This window comes from Heptranchias perlo, unplaced genomic scaffold (genome assembly GCF_035084215.1).
Source record: "Heptranchias perlo isolate sHepPer1 unplaced genomic scaffold, sHepPer1.hap1 HAP1_SCAFFOLD_641, whole genome shotgun sequence".
Lineage (NCBI taxonomy): Eukaryota > Metazoa > Chordata > Chondrichthyes > Hexanchiformes > Hexanchidae > Heptranchias > Heptranchias perlo.
The window spans coordinates 87,390-112,359 of NW_027139668.1; the positions used below are offsets into that span (position 1 = coordinate 87,390).

The 24,970-nt window shown below is 52.1% G+C and overlaps 1 protein-coding gene across 3 annotated transcripts in view; it reads right to left on the reverse strand.

Annotated features, from left to right (window-relative positions):
• Positions 1 to 19,470, reverse strand: part of LOC137318078 (integrin alpha-X-like) — a 72,724-nt gene extending 53,254 nt beyond the window's left edge. Inside the window, exons 1-3 of one of the 3 annotated variants that reach the window (XM_067981045.1) lie at positions 19,355 to 19,470; positions 11,945 to 12,062; positions 8,792 to 8,880 (exon numbers count right to left, since the gene is read on the reverse strand). In XM_067981045.1, coding sequence (XP_067837146.1) covers positions 8,792 to 8,880; positions 11,945 to 12,062; positions 19,355 to 19,394 — 247 coding nt within the window. In that variant the 5' untranslated portion in view covers positions 19,395 to 19,470. The remainder of the gene's footprint in view (positions 1 to 8,791; positions 8,881 to 11,944; positions 12,063 to 19,354) is intronic. The other 2 variants (XM_067981043.1, XM_067981042.1) reach the window with 2 other exon arrangements.
• Between the last annotated feature and the right edge of the window lie 5,500 nt (positions 19,471 to 24,970).

The following is a 24,970-nucleotide window of genomic DNA, read 5'->3' on the forward strand; positions in this document are numbered from 1 at the left end:
TAGAGGCGGGAGAGAGGGGAGGGGGGAGAGGGGGGAGGAGAGAGGGGGGAGAGGGGGGAGAGGAGAGGGGGGAGGGGAGAGAGGGGGGAGAGGAGAGGGGGAGGGGAGAGAGGGGGGCGAGGAGAGGGGGAGGGGAGAGAGAGGAGAGAGGGGATATGGGAGAGAGGGGAAAGAGGGGATATGGGAGAGAGGGGATATGGGAGAGAGGGGGAGAGAGGGGAGAGGAGAGAGGGGAGGGGAGAGAGGGGAGGGGGGAGAGGGGAGAGGGGGAGAGGGGAGAGGGGGAGAGGGGAGAGGGGAGAGGGGGGAGAGGGGAGGGGGGAGAGAGGGTGGAGAGAGGGGAGAGGAGAGGGGGGAGAGGAGAGGGGGAGGGGAGAGAGAGGAGAGAGGGGATATGGGGAGAGAGGGGAAAGAGGGGGTGGGGGAGAGAGGGAGAGAGGAGAGAGGGGAGGGGAGGGGAGAGAGGGGGGAGAGAGGGGAGAGGAGAGAGGGGAGGGGAGAGAGGAGAGAGGGGAGAGAGGAGATAGGGGGGAGAGGGGAGAGGAGAGAGGGGAGAGAGGAGAGAGGGGGGAGAGGGGAGAGGGGGGGAGGGGAGGAGAGAGAGGAGAGGGGGGAGAGAGGGGGGAGAGTGGAAGAGAGATAGGAGAGAGGGGAGAGAGGGGGGAGAGGGGGAGGAGAGAGAGGGGGAGAGGGGGAGAGGGGAGGAGAGAGGGGAGAGGGGGGAGAGGGGGAAGAGGAGAGGGGGGAGGGGAGAGAGGGGGGGAGAGGAGAGGGGGGAGGGGAGAGAGGGGGGAGAGGAGAGAGGGGGGAGAGGAGAGGGGGGAGGGGAGAGGAGAGAGGGAGGGAGAGAGGGAGGAGAGGGGAAAGAGGGGCTATGGGAGAGAGGGGAAAGAGGGGGCGGGGAGAGAGGGGGGAGAGAGGGGAGAGGAGAGAGGGGAGGGGAGAGGGGGGAGAGGGGGGAGAGGGGAGAGGGGGAGAGGGGAGAGAGGGGGGAGATGGGAGAGGGGAGAGGGGGGAGAGGGGGAGGGGGGAGGGGAGAGAGAGGAGAGAGGAGAGAGGGGGGAGGTGGGAGAGAGGGGAGAGAGGGGGCGGGGAGAGAGAGGAGAGAGGGGGGAGAGAGGGGGGAGAGAGAGGGAGAGAGGAGAGAGAGGGAGAGGAGAGGGGGGAGGGGAGAGAGAGGAGAGAGGGGATATGGGAGAGAGGGGAAAGAGGGGCTATGGGAGAGAGGGGAAAGAGGGGGCGGGGAGAGAGGGGGGAGAGAGGGGAGAGGAGAGAGGGGAGGGGAGAGGGGGAGAGGGGGGAGAGGGGGAGAGGGGAGAGGGGAGAGAGGGGGGAGATGGAGAGGGGGGGAGAGGGAGAGGGGGAGGGGAGAGAGAGGAGAGGAGAGAGGGGGAGGTGGAGAGAGGGAGAGAGGGGGCGGGGAGAGAGGAGAGAGGGGGAGAGAGGGGGGAGAGAGAGGGGAGAGAGTGGGGAGAGAGAGGGGAGAGAGGGGGGAGAGAGAGGGGAGAGAGGAGAGAGGGGGAGAGAGGGGGGAGAGAGAGGGGAGAGAGGAGAGAGGGGGGAGAGAGAGGGGAGAGAGGAGAGAGGGGGGAGAGAGGGGGGAGAGAGAGGGAGAGAGGAGAGAGGGGGGAGAGAGGGTGGAGAGAGGGGGGAGAGAGAGGGGAGAGCACACTCACACTCACACTCACACTCACTCACACTCACATGTCAGTGTGAGGTGTTCCCCAGGGGTCAGTCTGAGACCCACTGCTCTATTTGAGATCTATTCATGACCCGGACTCGGGGACAGAGGGAACCATTTCAAAGATTGCAGGTGGCACGAAACTCAGGGATGCGGTGAACAACGTGGAGGATGGTGAAAGACTCCAGGAGGGCAGAGACGCACTGGTGAGACGGGGCGGACACGGGGCAGATTAAATTTAACACAGAGAAGGGTGAAGTGACGCATTTCGGTAGGAAAAACGAGGAGAGGCAATAGGAGCTAAAGGGTACAATTCTAAAAGGGGGTGCAGGAACTGAGAGACCCGGGGGTGCGTGTACACAAATCTTTGAAGGTGGCGGGACAGGTTGAGAAGGGTGTTTAAAAAAGCAGACGGGATCCCAGGCTTTATTAATAGAGGCACAGAGTACAAAGCAAGGGAGTTATACTAAACCCTTTATATAAAACACTGGTTGGGCCACATCTGGAGTATTGTGTCCAGTTCTGGGCACCGCACTTTAGGAAAGATGTGAAGGCCTTAGAGAGGGTGAGGAAGAGATTTACTCGAGTGATTCCAGGGATGAGGGACTTCAGTGACGTGGACAGACGGGAGAAGCTGGGGTTGTTCTCCTCGGAACAGAGAGGCAGGGGGCGCACTGGGACGAATTGGGTAGCTCTTTCAAAGGGCCAGCACAGGCACGGTGGGCAGAATGGCCTCCTCCCGACCCGTGCGATCCTCCGAAGGGAGAAATCGGAAGACCAGAATTGAGCACCGAGAGGATATCGCACTGCCTGTTTCTCGTACGTTTGGCTCCGAGGCGGGGAAGAGATGACCCAGCGGGGAAACGATTTATTGCCCTGCTGTTTCAGCCAAGAGGCGTTTCTGTTCTTGCCTGTTGACAGGAAAGCCTTTCTGCTTTTCTCACGCAGTGGTTGAATTGAGCAACAGTCAACCATGAACAACACGAAGAAAACAACACCTCCCTTCTACACCTGCTTTAACGTCAAGAAGATCCCGCAAGGCCCCTCACAGCAGCGGAAATCAGAAATAGTCTGACCTCCACCCCGGCCCGGGTCACAGGAGGAGATATGGGGACAGGAGACCAATAGATCGGAGAAAGAGGGAGGTTTAAAGGAGGGTCTTAAAGGAGTAGAGAGAGGAGGAGAGGAGGGAGAGAGAGAGGCGGAGAGAGAGGTGGAGAGAGAGAGGGAGGGAGAGGGAGAGAGAGAGAGAGAGGGGGAGAGGGAGAGAGTGAGAGAGAGAGAGGAGGAGAGGGAGGGAGAGAGAGAGGCGGAGAGAGAGGTGGAGAGAGAGAGGAGGGAGAGGGAGAGAGAGAGAGAGAGAGAGAGGGGGAGAGGGAGAGAGAGAGAGGAGGAGAGGGAGGGAGAGAGAGAGGCGGAGAGAGAGGTGGAGAGAGAGAGGGAGGGAGAGGGAGAGGCGGAGAGAGAGAGAGAGGAGAGGTTCAGAGAGAGAGGGTGAGGGAGAGAGAGAGAGGGAGGGAGAGAGGGAGGGAGAGAGGGAGAGAGAGGGGGAGAGAGAGAGAGAGAGGGAGGGAGGGAGAGAGGGAGAGAGGGAGGGAGAGGTTCAGAGAGAGAGGGTGAGGGAGAGAGAGAGGGAGGGAGAGAGGCGGAGAGAGAGAGAGAGGGAGAGGTTCAGAGAGAGAGGGTGAGGGAGAGAGAGAGAGGGAGGGAGAGAGAGAGATGGAGGGAGAGAGGCGGAGAGGTTTAGAGAGAGAGGGAGAGAGAGAGAGGAGGAGAGGGAGGGAGAGAGGGGGAGAGAGAGAGAGAGAGAGAGAGGGAGGGAGGGAGGGAGAGAGGGAGAGAGAGAGGGAGAGGTTCAGAGAGAGAGGGTGAGGGAGAGAAAGAGAGGCGGAGAGGTTTAGAGAGAGAGGGAGAGGGAGAGAGAGAGGTGGAGAGGTTTAGAGAGAGAGGGAGAGGGAGAGAGGGAGAGGGAGAGGTTCAGAGAGAGGGAGGGAGAGAGAGAGGCGTAGAGTTTTAGAGAGAGAGGTTTAGAAAGAGGCGGAGAGGTTTAGAGAGAGAGGGAGAGAGGGAGAGGTTCACAGAGAGAGGGAGAGGGAGAGAGAGAGTCAGAGAGGTTCAGAGAGAGAGGGTGAGGGAGAGAGAGAGAGGGTGAGGGAGAGAGAGAGAGGGTGAGGGAGAGAGAGAGGGTGAGGGAGAGAAAGAGGCGGAGAGGTTCAGAGAGAGAGAGTGAGGGAGAGAGAGAGAGGGAGAGGTTTAGAGAGAGAGAGAGAGGGAGAGAGGGGAGAGGAGAGAGGGGAGGGGAGAGAGGGGAGGGGAGAGAGGGGAGAGAGGAGGGGAGAGAGGAGAGAGGAGAGAGGGGAGGGGAGAGAGGAGAGAGGGGGGAGAGGGGAGGGGAGAGAGAGGAGACAGGGGAGGGGAGAGAGAGGAGAGAGGGGAGGGGAGAGAGAGGAGAGTGGGGAGGGGAGAGGGGGGAGAGAGAGGGGAGGGAGAGAGGCGGAGAGAGAGAGAGAGGGAGAGGTTCAGAGAGAGAGGGTGAGGGAGAGAGAGAGAGGGAGGGAGAGAGACCCCTCTCATTCCCCACTCATTCCCCACTCAGTCCCTTATACCCCTCTATAAGGACCCCTCTCATTCCCCACTCAGTCCCTTATACCCTCTATAAGGACCCCTCTCATTCCCCACTCAGTCCCTTATACCCCTCTATAAGGACCCCTCTCATTCCCCACTCAGTCCCTTATCCCCCTCTATAAGGACCCCTCTCATTCCCCACTCACTCCCTTATACCCCTCTATAAGGACCCCTCTCATTCCCCACTCAGTCCCTTATACCCCTCTATAAGGACCCACCTCATTCCCCACTCAGTCCCTTATACCCTCTATAAGGACCCATCTCATTCCCCACTCAGTCCCTTATACCCCTCTATAAGGACCCCTCTCATTCCCCACTCACTCCCTTATACCCCTCTATAAGGACCCCTCTCATTCCCCACTCAGTCCATTATACCCCTCTATAAGGACCCCTCTCATTCCCCACTCAGTCCCTTATACCCCTCTATAAGGACCCCTCTCATTCCCCACTCAGTCCATTATACCCCTCTATAAGGACCCCTCTCATTCCCCACTCACTCCCTTATACCCCTCTATAAGGACCCCTCTCATTCCCCACTCAGTCCCTTATACCCTCTATAAGGACCCCTCTCATTCCCCACTCAGTCCCTTATACCCTCTATAAGGACCCCTCTCATTCCCCACTCAGTCCCTTATACCCTCTATAAGGACCCATCTCATTCCCCACTCAGTCCCTTATACCCCTCTATAAGGACCCCTCTCATTCCCCACTCAGTCCCTTATACCCTCTATAAGGACCCCTCTCATTCCCCACTCAGTCCCTTATACCCTCTATAAGGACCCCTCTCATTCCCCACTCAGTCCCTTATCCCCCTCTATAAGGGCCCCTCTCATTCCCCACTCAGTCCCTTATACCCTCTATAAGGACCCCTCTCATTCCCCACTCAGTCCCTTATACCCTCTATAAGGACCCCTCTCATTCTCCACTCAGTCCCTTATACCCTCTATAAGGACCCCTCTCATTCCCCACTCAGTCCCTTATACCCTCTATAAGGACCCCTCTCATTCCCCACTCACTCCCTTATACCCCTCTATAAGGACCCCTCTCATTCCCCACTCACTCCCTTATACCCCTCTATAAGGACCCCTCTCATTCCCCACTCAGTCCCTTATACCCCTCTATAAGGACCCCTCTCATTCCCCACTCACTCCCTTATACCCCTCTATAAGGACCCCTCTCATTCCCCACTCAGTCCATTATACCCCTCTATAAGGACCCCTCTCATTCCCCACTCAGTCCCTTATACCCCTCTATAAGGACCCCTCTCATTCCCCACTCAGTCCATTATACCCCTCTATAAGGACCCCTCTCATTCCCCACTCACTCCCTTATACCCCTCTATAAGGACCCCTCTCATTCCCCACTCAGTCCCTTATACCCTCTATAAGGACCCCTCTCATTCCCCACTCAGTCCCTTATACCCTCTATAAGGACCCCTCTCATTCCCCACTCAGTCCCTTATACCCTCTATAAGGACCCATCTCATTCCCCACTCAGTCCCTTATACCCCTCTATAAGGACCCCTCTCATTCCCCACTCAGTCCCTTATACCCTCTATAAGGACCCCTCTCATTCCCCACTCAGTCCCTTATACCCCTCTATAAGGACCCCACTCATTCCCCACTCAGTCCCTTATACCCCTCTATAAGGACCCCTCTCATTCCCCACTCAGTCCCTTATACCCCTCTATAAGGACCCCACTCATTCCCCACTCAGTCCCTTATACCCCTCTATAAGGACCCCTCTCATTCCCCACTCAGTCCCTTATACCCCTCTATAAGGACCCCTCTCATTCCCCACTCAGTCCCTTATACCCTCTATAAGGACCCCTCTCATTCCCCACTCAGTCCCTTATACCCTCTATAAGGACCCCTCTCATTCCCCACTCACTCCCTTATACCCCTCTATAAGGACCCCTCTCATTCCCCACTCACTCCCTTATACCCCTCTATAAGGACCCCTCTCATTCCCCACTCAGTCCGTTGTACGCTCTATAAGGAGATAGAGAGTAAGATGAAACAGAAAGAAGCAGCCTATGACGGGTTTCAGGTTGATAACACAAGTGAGAACCAGGCAAAATATAGAAATTTCAGAGGGGAAGTGAAAAAGGAAACAAGAGGGGCAAAGAGAGAGTCTGAGAATAGGCTGGTGACCAACGTAAAAAGGGAATTTAAAAGTCTTCTCTAGACATGTAAACGGGTAGTAAGAGGAGGGGTGGGGCCGATTAGGGACCATAAAGGAGATCTACTCATAGAGGCAGAGGGGACGGCCGAGGTACTAAATGAGTACTTTGCATCCGTCTTTACCGAGGAAGAAGATGCTGCCAGAGTCTCAGTAAAGGAAGATGTAGTTGAGATACTGGATGGGCTAAAAATTGATGAAGAGAAGGTACTAGAAAGGCTGGCTGTACTTAAAGTCGATAAATCACCCGGTCCGGATGGGATGCTGAGGGAAGTGAGGGTGGAAATTGCGGAGGGACTGGCCATAATCTTCCAAACGTCCGGAGATACGGGGGGTGGTGCCAGAGGACTGGAGAATTGCAAATGTTACACCCTTGTTCAAAAAAGGGTGTCAGGATAAACCCAGCAACTACAGGCCGGTCAGTTTAACCTCAGTGGTGGGTGAACTTTTAGAAACGATAATCCGGGACAGAATTAACAGTCACTTGGACGAGGGTGGATTGATCAGGGAAAGCCAGCACGGATTTGTTAAAGGCAAATCATGTTTAACTAACCTGATGGAGTTTTTTGATGGGGTAACAGGGAGGGTCGATGAGGGCAATGCGGCGGATGCGGTGTATATGGACTTCTAAAAGGCGTTTGATAAAGTGCCGCACGGTAGGCTTATCATCAAGATTGCGGCCCGTGGAATAAAGGGGGCAGTAGCAACACGGATACAGAATTGGCGAAGGGACAGGAAACAGAGAGTAGTGGTGACCGGTTGTTTTTCGGACTGGAGGGAGGAGTACAGTGGTGCTCCCCAGGGGTCGGTGCTGGGACCACTGCTTTTCTTGATATATATCAATGACTTGGACTTGGGTGTACAGGGCACAATTTCCAAATTGGTTAAAAAAGCATACGGGATCCTGGGCTTTATAAATAGAGGCAGAGAGTACAAAAGTATGGAAGTCATGATGAACCTTTATAAAACACTGGTTCGGCCACAACTGGAGTATTGTGTCCAGTTCTGGGCACCGCACTTTAGGAAAGATGTGAAGGCCTTAGAGAGGCTGCAGAAGAGATTTACCAGAATGATTCCAGGGATGAGGGACTTTAGTGACGTGGAGAGACTGGAGAAGCTGGGGTTGTTCTCCTCGGAACAGAGACGGTCGCGAGGAGATTTGATCGAGGGGTTCAAAATCATGAAGGGTCCAGACAGAGTAGATGGAGAGAAACTGTTCCCATTGGTGGAAGGGTCAAGGACCAGAGGGCACGGATTTAAGGCGATTGGCAAAAGAACCAAAGGTGAGATGAGGAGAGACTTTTTTAACCAGCGAGTGGTGAGGATCTGGAATTTTTTTTTATTCGTTCACGGGATGTGGGCGTCGCTGGCGAGGCCGGCATTTATTGCCCATCCCTAATTGCCCCTTGAGAAGGTGGTGGTGAGCCGCCTTCTTGAACCGCTGCAGTCCGTGTGGTGACGGTTCTCCCACAGTGCTGTTAGGAAGGGAGTTCCAGGATTTTGACCCAGCGACGATGAGGGAACGGCCGATATATTTCCAAGTCGGGATGGTGTGTGACTCGGAGGGGAACGTGCAGGTGGTGTTGCTCCCATGTGCCTGCTGCCCTTGTCCTTCTAGGTGGTAGAGGTCGCGGGTTTGGGAGGTGCTGTCGAAGAAGCCTTGGCGAGTTGCTGCAGTGCATCCTGTGGATGGTCCACACTGCAGCTACGGTGCGCCAGTGGTGAAGGGAGTGAATGTTTAGGGTGGTGGATGGGGTGCCAATCACGCGGGCTGCTTTGTCCTGGATGGTGTCGAGCTTCTTGAGTGTTGTTGGAGCTGCACTCATCCAGGCAAGTGGAGAGTATTCCATCACACTCCTGACTTGTGCCTTGTAGATGGTGGAAAGGCTTTGGGGAGTCAGGAGGTGAGTCACTTGCCGCAGAATACCCAGCCTCTGACCTGCTCTTGGAGCCACAGTATTTATATGGTTGGTCCAGTTAAGTTTCTGGTCAATGGTGACCCCCAGGATGTTGATGGTGGGGGATTCGGCGATGGTAATGCCGTTGAATGTCAAGGGGAGGTGGTTAGACTCTCTCTTGTTGGAGATGGTCATTGCCTGGCACTTGTCTGGTGCGAATGTTACTGGCTGGATTTCACGCGCATGGAGACGGCACGGACGAGATGGGCCAAGTGGGCTCTGTCCGTGCTATTATCTTTCCATGATTATGTCTCTCAATCTCCACCTTTCAAACGTGATGAGCCTGATATTTTTCGACCGGCAGCGAACAGTACCAACAGTGAAGCATTTGGAATTCCCGACTTACCGTAGGGATATATGGGTTCACAGAAATGGTCGGCAGGATTACATCGATAGAGAGATCCATTCCCTCCCTCAGGGGCACTGACAATGACCCTGGAACACAAAAGTTGAACACAAGATCCCAGCCGGAGCTCAGTCCGTCTCTCTCTCTCTCTCTCTCTCTCTCTCGTCAGCCCCACACACACTCCAGCGACTCGAGCCTCGTAACCCAGGCCCGACACTCCCCGGTTACCCGGTACTGAGGGAGCCCCGCATCGTCGGAGGGTCGGTACTGAGGGAGCCCCGCGCCGTCGGAGGGTCGGTACTGAGGGAGCGCCGCACTGTCGGAGGGTCAGTACTGAGGGAGCCCCGCACTGTCGGAGGGTCGGTACCGAGGGAGGGCCGCACTGTCGGAGGGTCGGTACTGAGGGAGCGCTGCACTGTGGGAGGGTCTGTACTGAGGGAGCGCCGCACTGTCGGAGGGTCGGTACTGAGGGAGTGCCGCACTGTCGGAGGGTCGGTACTGAGGGAGCGCCGCACTGTCGGAGGGTCGGTACTGAGGGAGCGCTGCACTGTCGGAGGGTCAGTACTGAGGGAGCGCCGCACTGTCGGAGGGTCGGTACTGAGGGAGCGCCGCACTGTCGGAGGGTCGGTACCGAGGGAGCGCCTCACTGTCGGAGGGTCAGTACCGAGGGAGCGCCGCACTGTCGGAGGGTCGGTACTGAGGGAGCGCCGCACTGTCGGAGGGTCGGTACTGAGGGAGCGCCGCACTGTCGGAGGGTCGGTACAGAGGGAGCACTGCACTGTCGGAGGGTCAGTACCGAGGGAGCGCCGCACTGTCGGAGGGTCAGTACTGAGGGAGCGCCGCACTGTCGGAGGGTCAGTACCGAGGGAGCACTGCACTGTCGGAGGGTCAGTACCGAGGGAGCGCCGCACTGTCGGAGGGTCAGTACCGAGGGAGCGCCGCACTGTCGGAGGGTCAGTACTGAGGGAGCACTGCACTGTCGGAGGGTCAGTACCGAGGGAGCGCCGCACTGTCGGAGGGTCAGTACTGAGGGAGCGCCGCACTGTCGGAGGGTCAGTACCGAGGGAGCACTGCACTGTCGGAGGGTCAGTACCGAGGGAGCGCCGCACTGTCGGAGGGTCAGTACTGAGGGAGCGCCGCACTGTCGGAGGGTCAGTACTGAGGGAGCGCCGCACTGTCAGAGGGTCAGTACTGTCAGTAGTGAGTCAGAAACCCACGACCTTCTGACCCATACTGTACTTTAAATAAAAAGCTTACCACATGCCTTTTGCAAGTGAGGACAAAAATAGTCCGACCTGTCTGCGTTTAACGCATGAGATCTCATTCAAAAAACAAAAAACCAACGCCTCATGCCCATGTCCACTGGCCCCAGTTTTCAGAGTGTTATTTATATCATTGCTGTTTCCGAGTCCCAGATGACACACCCCTGACAACAGTCTCCCAGTGAGAGTAAAGCTCCCTCTACACTGTCCCATCAAACACTCCCAGGGCAGGTACAGGGTTAGATACAGAGTAAAGCTCCCTCTACACTGTCCCATCAAACACTCCCAGGGCAGGTACAGGGTTAGATACAGAGTAAAGCTCCCTCTACACTGTCCCATCAAACACTCCCAGGGCAGGTACAGGGTTAGATACAGAGTAAAGCTCCCTCTACACTGTCCCATCAAACACTCCCAGGGTCAGGTACAGGGTTAGATACAGAGTAAAGCTCCCTCTACACTGTCCCATCAAACACTCCCAGGGCAGGTACAGGGTTAGATACAGAGTAAAGCTCCCTCTACACTGTCCCGTCAAACACTCCCAGGGCAGGTACAGGGTTAGATACAGAGTAAAGCTCCCTCTACACTGTCCCGTCAAACACTCCCAGGGCAGGTACAGGGTTAGATACAGAGTAAAGCTCCCTCTACACTGTCCCGTCAAACACTCCCAGGGCAGGTACAGGGTTAGATACAGAGTAAAGCTCCCTCTGCACTGTCCCATCAAACACTCCCAGGGCAGGTACAGGGTTAGATACAGAGTAAAGCTCCCTCCACACTGTCCCGTCAAACACTCCCAGGGCAGGTACAGGGTTAGATACAGAGTAAAGCTCCCTCTACACTGTCCCGTCAAACACTCCCAGGGCAGGTACAGGGTTAGATACAGAGTAAAGCTCCCTCTGCACTGTCCCATCAAACACTCCCAGGGTCAGGTACAGGGTTAGATACAGAGTAAGGCTCCCTCTACACTGTCCCATCAAACACTCCCAGGGTCAGGTACAGGGTTAGATACAGAGTAAAGCTCCCTCTACACTGTCCCATCAAACACTCCCAGGGTCAGGAACAGGGTTAGATACAGAGTAAAGCTCCCTCTACACTGTCCCATCAAACACTCCCAGGGTCAGGTACAGGGTTAGATACAGAGTAAAGCTCCCTCTGCACTGTCGCATCAAACACTCCCAGGGTCAGGTACAGGGTTAGATACAGAGTAAAGCTCCCTCTACACTGTCCCATCAAACACTCCCAGGGTCAGGTACAGGGTTAGATACAGAGTAAAGCTCCCTCTACACTGTCCCATCAAACACTCCCAGGGTCAGGTACAGGGTTAGATACAGAGTAAAGCTCCCTCTACACTGTCCCATCAAACACTCCCAGGGTCAGGTACAGGGTTAGATACAGAGTAAAGCTCCCTCTACACTGTCCCGTCAAACACTCCCAGGGCAGGTACAGGGTTAGATACAGAGTAAAGCTCCCTCTGCACTGTCCCGTCAAACACTCCCAGGGTCAGGTACAGGGTTAGATACAGAGTAAAGCTCCCTCTACACTGTTCCATCAAACACTCCCAGGGCAGGTACAGGGTTAGATACAGAGTAAAGCTCCCTCTGCACTGTCCCATCAAACACTCCCAGGGCAGGTACAGGGTTAGATACAGAGTAAAGCTCCCTCTACACTGTCCAGTCAAACACTCCCAGGGCAGGTACAGGGTTAGATACAGAGTAAAGCTCCCTCTACCCTGGTAATCTGGTAAACCCACTCCGCACCCTTCTCCAAGACCCTAACATCCTCGGCCCTGCTCGCTTTGGTGTTTTTTTCGAAGTCCAGTGTGGACCGGAGTCCATTGTGAGGAGGAGAGGGCAGGTCAGCGACGGGAGGACGAGACTCTGACTCCTGGGCTTACCAGCTTTGACGATCGTTCCCGAACTGTAACACTCGTTGGCCAAACCGGCTCTCCTCCCCCTCGATGAATATTTCCGGCTGCTCCGTGTCGATATTGAAGCAATGCGAGGGGACGAAGCCTGAGAACAGAAATGTAACACTCACATTTTCTCACAGGTCCACATGCCTCTGATCTTTTGTGAGGTGTGAAACATCGCTGGCCTTCGATTGCTCGTAGATTATTAAACGGCTCCTTCCCCTGCGAGCTGGGGAGTTCTCACCCGCTGTGCCCTGGGGCCGATATTCAGCCCTCATCGCGCCAAGAATGAAAAAACAGATTATCCGGTCGTTTAGTCGAGAAAGAGTCGATAGTGAGAGAAACTCTTCCCGTAGGCGGAAGGATCGAGAACCAGGATAGGACGGGGCAGTGGGAGTGGCTGGATTGCACTTGCGGAGAGCCGGCACGCGCTGGAGGGGCCGATCGGCCTCCTTCTTTCGGTGATCTTTGTGGGATCTTGCTGTGTGCAAATCGGCTGCCGCGTTTCCCTACGTCACATCACTGTCCACACCTCAGAAAGTACTCCATTGGCTGCGAAATGTTTTGGGGCGTCCGGAGGTGGTGAGAGGGGCTGTAGAAATGGACGTCTGTTTTGTCCTCTGTTTCTCCATTAATTTATTGACTCATTAACCTGATTCTCCATTAATTTATTGATTCATCAATGTCTGATTCTCCATTAATTTATTGATTCATTAATGTCTGATTCTCCATTAATTTATTGATTCATTAATGTCTGATTCTCCATTAATTTATTGATTCATTAACCTGATTTTCCATTAATTTATTGACTCATTAATGTCTGATTCTCCATTAATTTATTGATTCATTAATGTCTGATTCTCCATTAATTTATTGATTCATTAACCTGATTCTCCATTAATTTATTGATTCATTAACCTGATTCTCCATTAATTTATTGATTCATTAATGTCTGATTCTCCATTAATTTATTGATTCATTAATGTCTGATTCTCCATTAATTTATTGATTCATTAACCTGATTCTCCATTAATTTATTGATTCATTAATGTCTGATTCTCCATTAATTTATTGATTCATTAATTCCTGATTCTCCAATAATTTATTCATTCATTAATGTCTGATTCTCCATTAATTTATTGATTCATTAATGCCTGATTCTCCATTAATTTATTGATTCATTAACCTGATTCTCCATTAATTTATTGATTCATTAATGTCTGATTCTCCATTAATTTACTGATTCATTAATTCCTGATCCTCCATTAATTTATTGATTCATTAATGTCTGATTCTCCATTAATTTATTGATTCATTAATCTGATTCTCCATTAATTTATTGATTCATTAATGTCTGATTCTCCATTAATTTATTGATTCATTAATGCCTGATTCTCCATTAATTTATTGATTCATTAATGTCTGATCCTCCATTAATTTATTGATTCATTAATGTCTGATTCTGCATTAATTTATTGATTCATTAACCTGATTCTCCATTAATTTATTGATTCATTAACCTGATCCTCCATTAATTTATTCATTCATTAATGCCTGATTCTCCATTAATTTATTGACTCATTAACCTGATTCTCCATTAATTTATTGATTCATTCATGCCTGATTCTCCATTAATTTATTGATTCATTAACTTGATTCTCCATTAATTTATTGATTCATTAATGTCTGATTCTCCATTAATTTATTGATTCATTAATGCCTGATTCTCCATTAATTTATTGATTCATTAAGAATAATCAAAAAACACAGAGGAGATTTACAAGGACATTGCCAGGGCTGGAGAATTTTAGCTATGAGGAAAGATTGGATAGGCTGGGGTTGTTTTCTTTGGAACGGAGGAGGCTGAGGGGAGATTTAATTGAGGTGTATAAAATTATGAGGGGCCTAGATAGAGTGGATAGGGAGGACCTATTTCCCTTAGCAGAGAGGTCAACAACCAGGGGGCATAGATTTAAAGTAATTGGCAGAAGGATTAGAGGGGAGCTGAGGAGAAATGTTTTCACCCAGAGGGTGGTGGGGGTCTGGAACTCACGGCCTGAGAGGGTGGGCGAGGCAGAAACCCTCAACTCATTTAGAAAGTACCTGGATGTCCACCTGAAGTGAGGTAACCTGCAGGGCTATGGACCAAGTGCTGGAAAGTGGGATTGGGCTGGATCGCTCTTCTGCGGCCAGCACGGCCACGATGAGCCGAATGGCCTCCTTCTGTGCCTTCTGAGAAAGGGCCAATGGAATGTTCGTCTTCATAACAAGAGGGCTTGAATCTAAAGCGGGAGGAGATCTTGCTACAGCCGTACAAAGATCTGGTTAGACCACGTCTGGGGTCCTGCGTTCAGTTCTGGGCACCGCACCTTAGAAAGGAGATATTGACCTTGGGAGGAGCGCAGCCCAGGTTCACCAGAACATTACCAGGGCTCCAAGGGTTAGATTATGAGGAGAGATTCCATAAACGAGACTTGTATTCCCTGGAATATGGAAGTTTAAGGGGGTGACTTGATTGAGGTCTTTAGGGTTTTGAAAGGAATTGATAGGGTCAATAGAGAGAAGCCTTTCTCCCGCTGGTGGGGGGAGTCCAGGACAAAGGGGGGCACAACCTTAAAATCAGAGCCAGGCCATTCAGGAGAGAAGTCAGGAAACACTTCTTCATGCAAAGTGTGGTAGAAGTGTGGAATTCTCTCTCACCGAAAGCAGTAGATGCCCGCTCGATTAATCATTTTACATCTGGAGATCGATGGACATTTGCCAGCCAAGGGTATTAAGGGACACGGAGGCAAGACGGATGGATGGAGATCTGCCCACGATTTCATTGAATGGCGGAACAGGCTCGAGGGGCTGAATGGCCTTCTCCTGTTCCTGGACCACTGCTTTTCTTGATATATATTAATGACTTGGACTCGGGTGTACTGGGCACAATTTCCAAATTTGCAGATGACACAAAACTTGGAAGGGTGGGTGAACAGTGAGGAGGGTAGTGATAGACTTCAAGAGGATATAGACAGGCTGGTGGAATGGGCGGACACGAGGCAGATGAAATTTAACGCAGAAAAATGCGAGGTGATACATTTCAGTAGGAAGATCGAGGAGAGGCAAAATAAACTAGAGGGCACAACTCTAAAAGAGGTACAGGAACAGAGAGATCTGGGGGTATTTGTGCACAAATCGTTGAAGGTGGCAGGGCAGGTTGAGAAAGTGGTTAAAAAGCATCTGGGATCCTGGGCTTTATAAATAGAGGCAGAGAGTACAAAAGTATGGAAGTCATGATGAACCTTTATAAAACACTGGTTCGGCCACAACTGGAGTATTGTGTCCAGTTCTGGGCACCGCACTTTAGGAGAGATGTGAAGGCCTTAGAGAGGGTGAGGAAGAGATTTACTCGAGTGATTCCAGGGTTGAGGGACTTTAGTGACGTGGACAGACTGGAGGAGCTGGGGTTGTTCTCCTTGGAACAGAGACGGTCGCGAGGAGATTTGATCGAGGGGTTCACAATCATGAAGGGTCCAGACAGAGTAGATGGAGAGAAACTGTTCCCATTGGCGGAAGGGTCAAGGACCAGAGGGAATAGATTTAAGGTGATTGGCAAAAGAACCAAAGGTGAGATGAGGAGAGACTTTTCTCCCCAGCGAGTGGTGAGGATCTGGAATGCACTGCCCGAGGGGGAGGTGGAGGCAGATTCAATCATGGCCTTCGAAAGGGAACTGGATAAGGACTTGAGAGGGAGAAAATTTGCAGGGGCTACGGGGGGAGTGGGACTGGCTGGATTGCTCTTGCAGAGAGCCAGCACGCACTCGATGGGCGGAATGACCTCCTTCCCCTGCTGTAACCTTTCTACGCTTCTAAGATTCTGCTCGCTGTTTCCTTTCTCACTCATGCAAAAATCTAACACCTTAAATTCTCTCAAGTTCCTGTGTTATAATTCGACCTGTTTGCACTCTCGCTGTGATGTATTACAGTCAGCGCTTGTCAAAACTGGAGAGTTTCTGCCCGCCTGTCTCTTGGGAAGTATCTCATCAAAGCCTTCCCCCCCTGCCAGTTTTTTCTCGGTAACTGAAAATTTGAACCTCCGCAAAAAAAAGGTTTTGAAAAGGTTACGCATTTCACCATCGCGTGATTACAGCTGGCTCTTAAATTCCACCCCACCAGCATCTCCCACCCTCCGTCAACCAAAATTCTGCTGCTGCCCCGTCTCCTAACTCACGCCATGTCCCGCTCACCCCCTGTGCTCGCTGTCCAACATCGGCTCCCGGTCCGGGAACGCCTCGATTTTCAAATTCTCATCCTCGTTTTCAAATCCCTCCATCGCCCCTCGCCCCCTCCCTCCCTGTCTCTGTAACCTCCTCCAGCCCCTACAACCCTCCGAGATCTCTGCCCTCCTCCGATTCCGGCCTCTTGTCCATCCCCCCGTTCCCTTCGCTCCACCATTGGCGGCCGTGCCTTCAGCCGCCCGGGCCCCGAGCTCTGGAATTCCCTCCCTAATCCTCTCCGCCTCCCTCCCTCCTCCTTTACGATGCTCCTTAAAACCTCCCTCTTTGACCAAGCTTTTGGTCACCTGTCCTAATATCTCCTTATGTGGCCCGGGGTCAGATTTGATTTGATAATCGCTCCTGTGGGGTGCCCTGGGACATTTCACTGTGTTAAGGCTGCCGTATAATTGCAAGTTGTTCTTGTTAATATCTTCAAAAATAACATTTCTTGAAATCCTCACTCTCCCCAAAAATGGCGACTCGATATTTTTGTACATGGCAGAGACTCCGATTAGCTGAAGGCAGATCCCTGTGGGATTGGTGTGTGCAACCTGCTCAGTTTCCCCAGGATGCAATGGTAGCTTTTAGTTTGCCAAATGACAGAATGCTTCCCTCTCAGTCACCAACAAAACCTATCCGTTGAAAATTTAACAGCATCCGTCAACTAAAATTTATGTTAAGGATTTTGAATTAAAAAAAGAGAGGCTGTGTGTGAGAGAGAAAGAGAGAGAGAGAGAGAAAACATGATCGAATGGATCGGTTACACATCTGTTGTTGCTTTCAAATTATAAATACTCTACGGACTTCAGAAAGCATATTAAGCTGAGAGACAAGAGAGTGTGTCTTTCCTCATCTTAATGTTGAGTTCTTTGTTTAAAAAAAAGCAAAGGTTTTGACTTTGGAAATCAAACAAAGCCACTGATTATCCCTTGATTATGAACCGTGTTTTATTAATGGTTAGACTATTTTAACAATTGGGAATCTGTGAGAGGGAGAATGAGAGAGATAGAGGCAGAGAGACAAATTAAGATATAAAAAAAAGATTTGCATTTATATAGCGTCTATCACCACCTCAAGACGTCCTAAAAGTCTTTACAGCCAATGAAGTACATTTTGAAGAGTAGTCACTGTTGTAATGTGGGAAACGCAGCAGCCAATTAACGCACAGCAAGATCCCACAAACCGCAATGTGATAAATGACCCAGATCATCTGTTTTTTTTCGTGATGTTGGTTGAGAGATAGAAGCTCGACATCATCCAGGACAAAGCAGCCCGCTTGATTGGCACCCCATCCACCACCCTAAACATTCACTCCCTTCACCACCGGCGCACCGTGGCCGCAGTGTGTACCATCCACAGGATGCACTGCAGCAACTCGCCAAGGCTTCTTCGACAGCACCTCCCAAACCCGCGACCTCTACCGCCTAGAAGGACAAGAGCAGCAGGCACATGGGGAACAACACCACCTGCACGTTCCCCTCCGAGTCACACACCATCCCGACTTGGAAATCTATCGGCCGTTCCTTCATTGTCGCTGGGTCAAAATCCTGGAACTCCCTTCCTAACAGCACTGTGGGAGAACCTTCACCACACGGACTGCAGCGGTTCAAGAAGGCGGCTCACCACCACCTTCTCGAGGGGGCAATTAGGGATGGGCAATAAATGCCAGCCTCGCCAGCGACGCCCACATCCCGTGAACGGATGATAAAAAAATGGTGGAGATAGATTGAAAGAAAGAGTTTGCATCTCTCCCACCACCTCAAGCTCCTCCGCACCCTCTCAAAGGCCTTCTCATCTTTCCGAAAGTGCGGTGCCCAGAACTGGACACAATACCCCAGTTGTGGCCCAACCAGTGTTTTATAAAGGGTTTAGCATAACTCCCTTGCTTTTGTACTCTATGCCTCTGTTCGCAAAACCAAGGAATCCCATATGTTTTTTTAACTGCCTTCTCAACCTGCCCTGCCACCTTCGAAGATTTATGTTCCAAAACCCACTGCCAGTCTCTTCGTTCCTGCACTTAGTACAGTCATGTCCTGTGAGAAACTCAGCAGCAGCATTAAATGGACAATCAGTTAGCTTTGTTACACAACAAGGCAAAATTAAGCATGTTCCAGGAAGCAGAGTCTTAAAATATGCAGAAGATTAGATTTCTATGAAAAAATGCAAGATTGTATATCGCAAATTCAGATTGAAACTGAGAGCATAAATTCGACACTCAGTCAGCACGGGTTAGATACAGAGTAAAGCTCCCTCTACACTGTCCCGTCAAACACTCCCAGGGTCAGGTACAGGGTTAGATACAGAGTAAAGCTCCCTCTACACTGTCCCATCAAACACTCCCAGGGTCAGGTACAGGGTTAGATACAGAGTAAGGCTCCCTCTACACTGTCCCGTCAAACACTCCCAGGGCAGGTACAGAGTTAGATACAGAGTAAGGCTCCCTCCACACTGTCCCATCAAACACTCCCAGGGCAGGTACAGGGTTAGATACAGAGTAAAGCTCCCTCTACACTGTCCCGTCAAACACTCCCAGGGCAGGTACAGGGTTAGATACAGAGTAAGGCTCCCTCTACACTGTCCCGTCAAACACTCCCAGGGCAGGGACAGGGTTAGATACAGAGTAAGGCTCCCTCTACACTGTCCCGTCAAACACTCCCAGGGCAGGTACAGGGTTAGATACAGAGTAAAGCTCCCTCTACACTGTCCCATCAAACACTCCCAGGGCAGGTACAGGGTTAGATACAGAGTAAAGCTCCCTCTACACTGTCCTGTCAAACACTCCCAGGGCAGGTACAGGGTTCGATACAGAGTAAAGCTCCCTCTACACTGTCCCATCAAACACTCCAGGGCAGGTACAGGGTTAGATACAGAGTAAAGCTCTCTCTCCCTTTCTTTTTCGCTCCCTCTCTCCTTCATTCACTCTTCCTTCTCCCTCTCTCTCTCTCACACTTTCTTTCCGCACGGCTGCCCTCCATGCCTCCCTCGACCACCTCCATGCCTCCCTCCAACTCCCCCTCAACCCCCGGAGGGAAACAGTTGCAGAAACCTCGAGCAGCCCCGGGCGATCGGCCATCGCCCGTCCCATTCCAGGGCAGCCAGAGAGGCAGGCACGACAAAATCGAAGGCACGGACTCACCCCAGACGCAAAAGAGCAACACGGCCACGAGACACACCATCTCTTTGCCAGGACGCACCTGCTCGACCGAACACAAGAGGCAGCAAACGATAGAGACCCGTCAGACACACAACCCACTTCCCCAGCAGACGTCGGCAATCTGAGTGACACCCAGAGCCAACGCTGGTAGGTTCCTTCCTTCAGATCACCGGGTCGGAGAGACCACGGGGTGAATCGTTGGCTGGTGAGAAAAGGGTGCCGATGCCAAGGAATTGATCGACGAGAGGGAGGGAGGGAGAGAATGAGGGGAGTGGGCGCTTATAGAGGGGTATGAGGGACTGAGTGGGGAATGAGAGGGGTCCTTATAGAGGGTATGAGGGACTGAGTGGGGAATGAGAGGGGTCCTTATAGAGGGTATAAGGGACTGAGTGGGGAATGAGAGGGGTCCTTATAGAGGGGTATAAGGGACTGAGTGGGGAATGAGAGGGGTCCTTATAGAGGGTATAAGGGACTGAGTGGGGAATGAGAGGGGTCCTTATAGAGGGTATAAGGGACTGAGTGGGGAATGAGAGGGGTCCTTATAGAGGGGTATAAGGGACTGAGTGGGGAATGAGAGGGGTCCTTATAGAGGGTATAAGGGACTGAGTGGGGAATGAGAGGGGTCCTTATAGAGGGTATAAGGGACTGAGTGGGGAATGAGAGGGGTCCTTATAGAGGGTATAAGGGACTGAGTGGGGAATGAGAGGGGTCCTTATAGAGGGTATAAGGGACTGAGTGGGGAATGAGAGGGGTCCTTATAGAGGGGTATGAGGGACTGAGTGGGGAATGAGAGGGGTCCTTATAGAGGGTATAAGAGACTGAGTGGGGAATGAGAGGGGTCCTTATAGAGGGGTATGAGGGACTGAGTGGGGAATGAGAGGGGGGTCCTTATAGAGGGGGATAAGGGACTGAGTGGGGAATGAGAGGGGTCCTTATAGAGGGGTATGAGGGACTGAGTGGGGAATGAGAGGGGTCCTTATAGAGGGTATAAGGGACTGAGTGGGGAATGAGAGGGGTCCTTATAGAGGGTATAAGGGACTGAGTGGGGAATGAGAGGGGTCCTTATAGAGGGGTATCAGAGAATGAGTGGGGAATGAGAGGGGTCCTTATAGAGGGTATAAGGGACTGAGTGGGGAATGAGAGGGGTCCTTATAGAGGGTATAAGGGACTGAGTGGGGAATGAGAGGGGTCCTTATAGAGGGGTATGAGGGACTGAGTGGGGAATGAGAGGGGTCCTTATAGAGGGTATAAGGGACTGAGTGGGGAATGAGAGGGGTCCTTATAGAGGGGTATAAGGGACTGAGTGGGGAATGAGAGGGGTCCTTATAGAGGGGTATAAGGGACTGAGTGGGGAATGAGAGGGGTCCTTATAGAGGGGTATAAGAGACTGAGTGGGGAATGAGAGGGGTCCTTATAGAGGGTATAAGGGACTGAGTGGGGAATGAGAGCGGTCCTTATAGAGGGGGATAAGGGACTGAGTGGGGAATGAGAGGGGTCCTTATAGAGGGGTATGAGGGACTGAGTGGGGAATGAGAGGGGTCCTTATAGAGGGTATAAGGGACTGAGTGGGGAATGAGAGGGGTCCTTATCGAGGGGTATAAGGGACTGAGTGGGGAATGAGAGGGGTCCTTATAGAGGGGTATAAGGGACTGAGTAGGGAATGAGAGGGGTCCTTATAGAGGGTATAAGGGACTGAGTTGGGAATGAGAGCGGTCCTTATAGAGGGGTATAAGGGAATGAGTGGGGAATGAGAGGGGTCCTTATAGAGGGTATAAGAGACTGAGTGGGGAATGAGAGGGGTCCTTATAGAGGGTATAAGGGACTGAGTGGGGAATGAGAGGGGTCCTTATAGAGGGTATAAGGGACTGAGTGGGGAATGAGAGGGGTCCTTATAGAGGGGTATAAGGGACTGAGTGGGGAATGAGAGGGGTCCTTATAGAGGGGTATAAGGGACTGAGTGGGGAATGAGAGGGTTCCTGAGAGAGGGTATAAGGGACTGAGTGGGGAATGAGAGGGGTCCTTATAGAGGGTATAAGGGACTGAGTGGGGAATGAGAGGGGTCCTTATAGAGGGGGATAAGGGACTGAGTGGGGAATGAGAGGGGTCCTTATAGAGGGTATAAGGGACTGAGTGGGGAATGAGAGGGGTCCTTATCGAGGGGTATAAGGGACTGAGTGGGGAATGAGAGGGGTCCTGATAGAGGGGTATAAGGGACTGAGTGGGGAATGAGAGGGGTCCTTATAGAGGGTATAAGGGACTGAGTGGGGAATGAGAGGGGTCCTGAAAGAGGGTATAAGGGACTGAGTGGGGAATGAGAGGGGTCCTTATAGAGGGGTATAAGGGACTGAGTGGGGAATGAGAGGGGTCCTTATAGAGGGGTATAAGGGACTGAGTGGGGAATGAGAGGGGTCCTTATAGAGGGGTATAAGGGACTGAGTGGGGAATGAGAGGGGTCCTTATAGAGGGTATAAGGGACTGAGTGGGGAATGAGAGGGGTCCTTATAGAGGGGGATAAGGGACTGAGTGGGGAATGAGAGGGGTCCTTATAGAGGGGTATAAGGGACTGAGTGGGGAATGAGAGGGGTCCTTATAGAGGGGTATAAGGGACTGAGTGGGGAATGAGAGGGGTCCTTATAGAGGGTATAAGGGACTGAGTGGGGAATGAGAGGGGTCCTTATAGAGGTGTATAAGGGACTGAGTGGGGAATGAGAGGGGTCCTTATAGAGGGGTATAAGGGACTGAGTGGGGAATGAGAGGGGTCCTTATAGAGGTTATAAGGGAATGAGTGGGGAATGAGAGGGGTCCTTATAGAGGGTATAAGGGACTGAGTGGGGAATGAGAGGGGTCCTTATAGAGGGTATAAGGGACTGAGTGGGGAATGAGAGCGGTCCTTATAGAGGTGTATAAGGGACTGAGTGGGGAATGAGAGGGGTCCTTATAGAGGGGTATAAGGGACTGAGTGGGGAATGAGAGGGGTCCTTATAGAGGGGATAAGGGACTGAGTGGGGAATGAGAGCGGTCCTTATAGAGGGTATAAGGGACTGAGTGGGGAATGAGGGGGGTCCTTATAGAGGGGGATAAGGGACTGAGTGGGGAATGAGAGGGGTCCTTATAGAGGGGTATAAGGGACTGAGTGGGGAATGAGGGGGGTCCTTATAGAGGGGGATAAGGGACTGAGTGGGGAATGAGAGGGGTCCTCATAGAGGGGGATAAGGGACTGAGTGGGGAATGAGAGGGGTCCTTATAGAGGATATAAGGGACTGAGTGGGGAATGAGAGGGGTCCTTATAGAGGGGTATAAGGGACTGAGTGTGGAATGAGGGGGGTCCTTATAGAGGGGGATAAGGGACTGAGTGGGGAATGAGAGGGGTCCTTATAGAGGGTATAAGGGACTGAGTGGGGAATGAGAGGGGTCCTTATAGAGGGTATAAGAGACTGAGTGGGGAATGAGAGGGGTCCTTATAGAGGGGTATAAGGGACTGAGTGGGGAATGAGAGGGGTCCTTATAGAGGGTATAAGAGACTGAGTGGGGAATGAGAGGGGTCCATATAGAGGGGTATAAGGGACTGAGTGGGGAATGAGAGGGGTCCATATAGAGGGGTATAAGGGACTGAGTGGGGAATGAGAGGGGTCCTTATAGAGGGGTATAAGGGACTGAGTGGGGAATGAAAGGGGTCCTTATAGAGGGTATAAGAGACTGAGTGGGGAATGAGAGGGGTCCTTATCGAGGGTATAAGGGACTGAGTGGGGAATGAGAGGGGTCCTTATAGAGGGGTATAAGGGACTGAGTGGGGAATGAGAGGGGTCCTTATAGAGGGGTATAAGGGACTGAGTGGGGAATGAGAGGGGTCCTTATAGAGGGGTATAAGGGACTGAGTGGGGAATGAGAGGGGTCCTTATAGAGGGTATAAGGGACTGAGTGGGGAATGAGAGGGGTCCTTATAGAGGGTATAAGGGACTGAGTGGGGAATGAGAGGGGTCCTTATAGAGGGTATAAGGGACTGAGTGGGGAATGAGAGGGGTCCTTTTAGAGGGGTATAAGGGACTGAGTGGGGAATGAGAGGGGTCCTTATAGAGGGTATAAGGGACTGAGTGGGGAATGAGAGGGGTCCTTATAGAGGGGGATAAGGGACTGAGTGGGGAATGAGAGGGGTCCTTATAGAGGGTATAAGGGACTGAGTGGGGAATGAGAGGGGTCCTTATAGAGGGTATAAGGGACTGAGTGGGGAATGAGAGGGGTCCTTATAGAGGGTATAAGGGACTGAGTGGGGAATGAGGGGAGTCCTTATAGAGGGTATAAGGGACTGAGTGGGGAATGAGAGGGGTCCTTATAGAGGGTATAAGGGACTGAGTGGGGAATGAGAGGGGGTCCTTATAGAGGGTATAAGGGACTGAGTGGGGAATGAGAGGGGTCCTTATAGAGGGTATAAGGGACTGAGTGGGGAATGAGAGGCGTCCTTATAGAGGGGTACAAGGGACTGAGTGGGGAATGAGAGGGTCCTTATAGAGGGTATAAGGGACTGAGTGGGGAATGAGAGGGGTCCTTATAGAGGGGGATAAGGGACTGAGTGGGGAATGAGAGGGGTCCTTATAGAGGGTATAAGGGACTGAGTGGGGAATGAGAGGGGTCCTTATAGAGGGTATAAGGGACTGAGTGGGGAATGAGAGGGGTCCTTATAGAGGGGGATAAGGGACTGTGTGGGGAATGAGAGGGGTCCTTATAGAGGGTATAAGGGACTGAGTGGGGAATGAGAGGGGTCCTTATAGAGGGTATAAGGGACTGAGTGGGGAATGAGAGGGGTCCTTATAGAGGGGGATAAGGACTGAGTGGGGAATGAGAGGGGTCCTTATAGAGGGTATAAGGGACTGAGTGGGGAATGAGAGGGGTCCTTATAGAGGGTTATAAGGGACTGAGTGGGGAATGAGAGGGGTCCTTATAGAGGGTTATAAGGGACTGAGTGGGGAATGAGAGGGGTCCTTATAGAGGGTATAAGGGACTGAGTGGGGAATGAGAGGGGTCATTATAGAGGGTATAAGGGACTGAGTGGGGAATGAGAGGGGTCCTTATAGAGGGTATAAGGGACTGAGTGGGGAATGAGAGGGGTCCTTATAGAGGGTATAAGGGACTGAGTGGGGAATGAGAGGGGTCCTTATAGAGGGGATAAGGGACTGAGTGGGAATGAGAGGGGTCCTTATAGAGGGGTATAAGGGACTGAGTGGGGAATGAGGGGGGTCCTTATAGAGGGGGATAAGGGACTGAGTGGGGAATGAGAGGGGTCCTTATAGAGGGTATAAGGGACTGAGTGGGGAATGAGAGGGGACCTTATAGAGGGTATAAGGGACTGAGTGGGGAATGAGAGGGGTCCTTATAGAGGGTATAAGGGACTGAGTGGGGAATGAGGGGGGTCCTTATAGAGGGGGATAAGGGACTGAGTGGGGAATGAGAGGGGTCCTTATAGAGGGTATAAGAGACTGAGTGGGGAATGAGAGGGGTCCTTATAGAGGGTATAAGGGACTGAGTGGGGAATGAGAGGGGTCCTTATAGAGGGGTATAAGGGACTGAGTGGGGAATGAGAGGGGTCCTTATAGAGGGTATAAG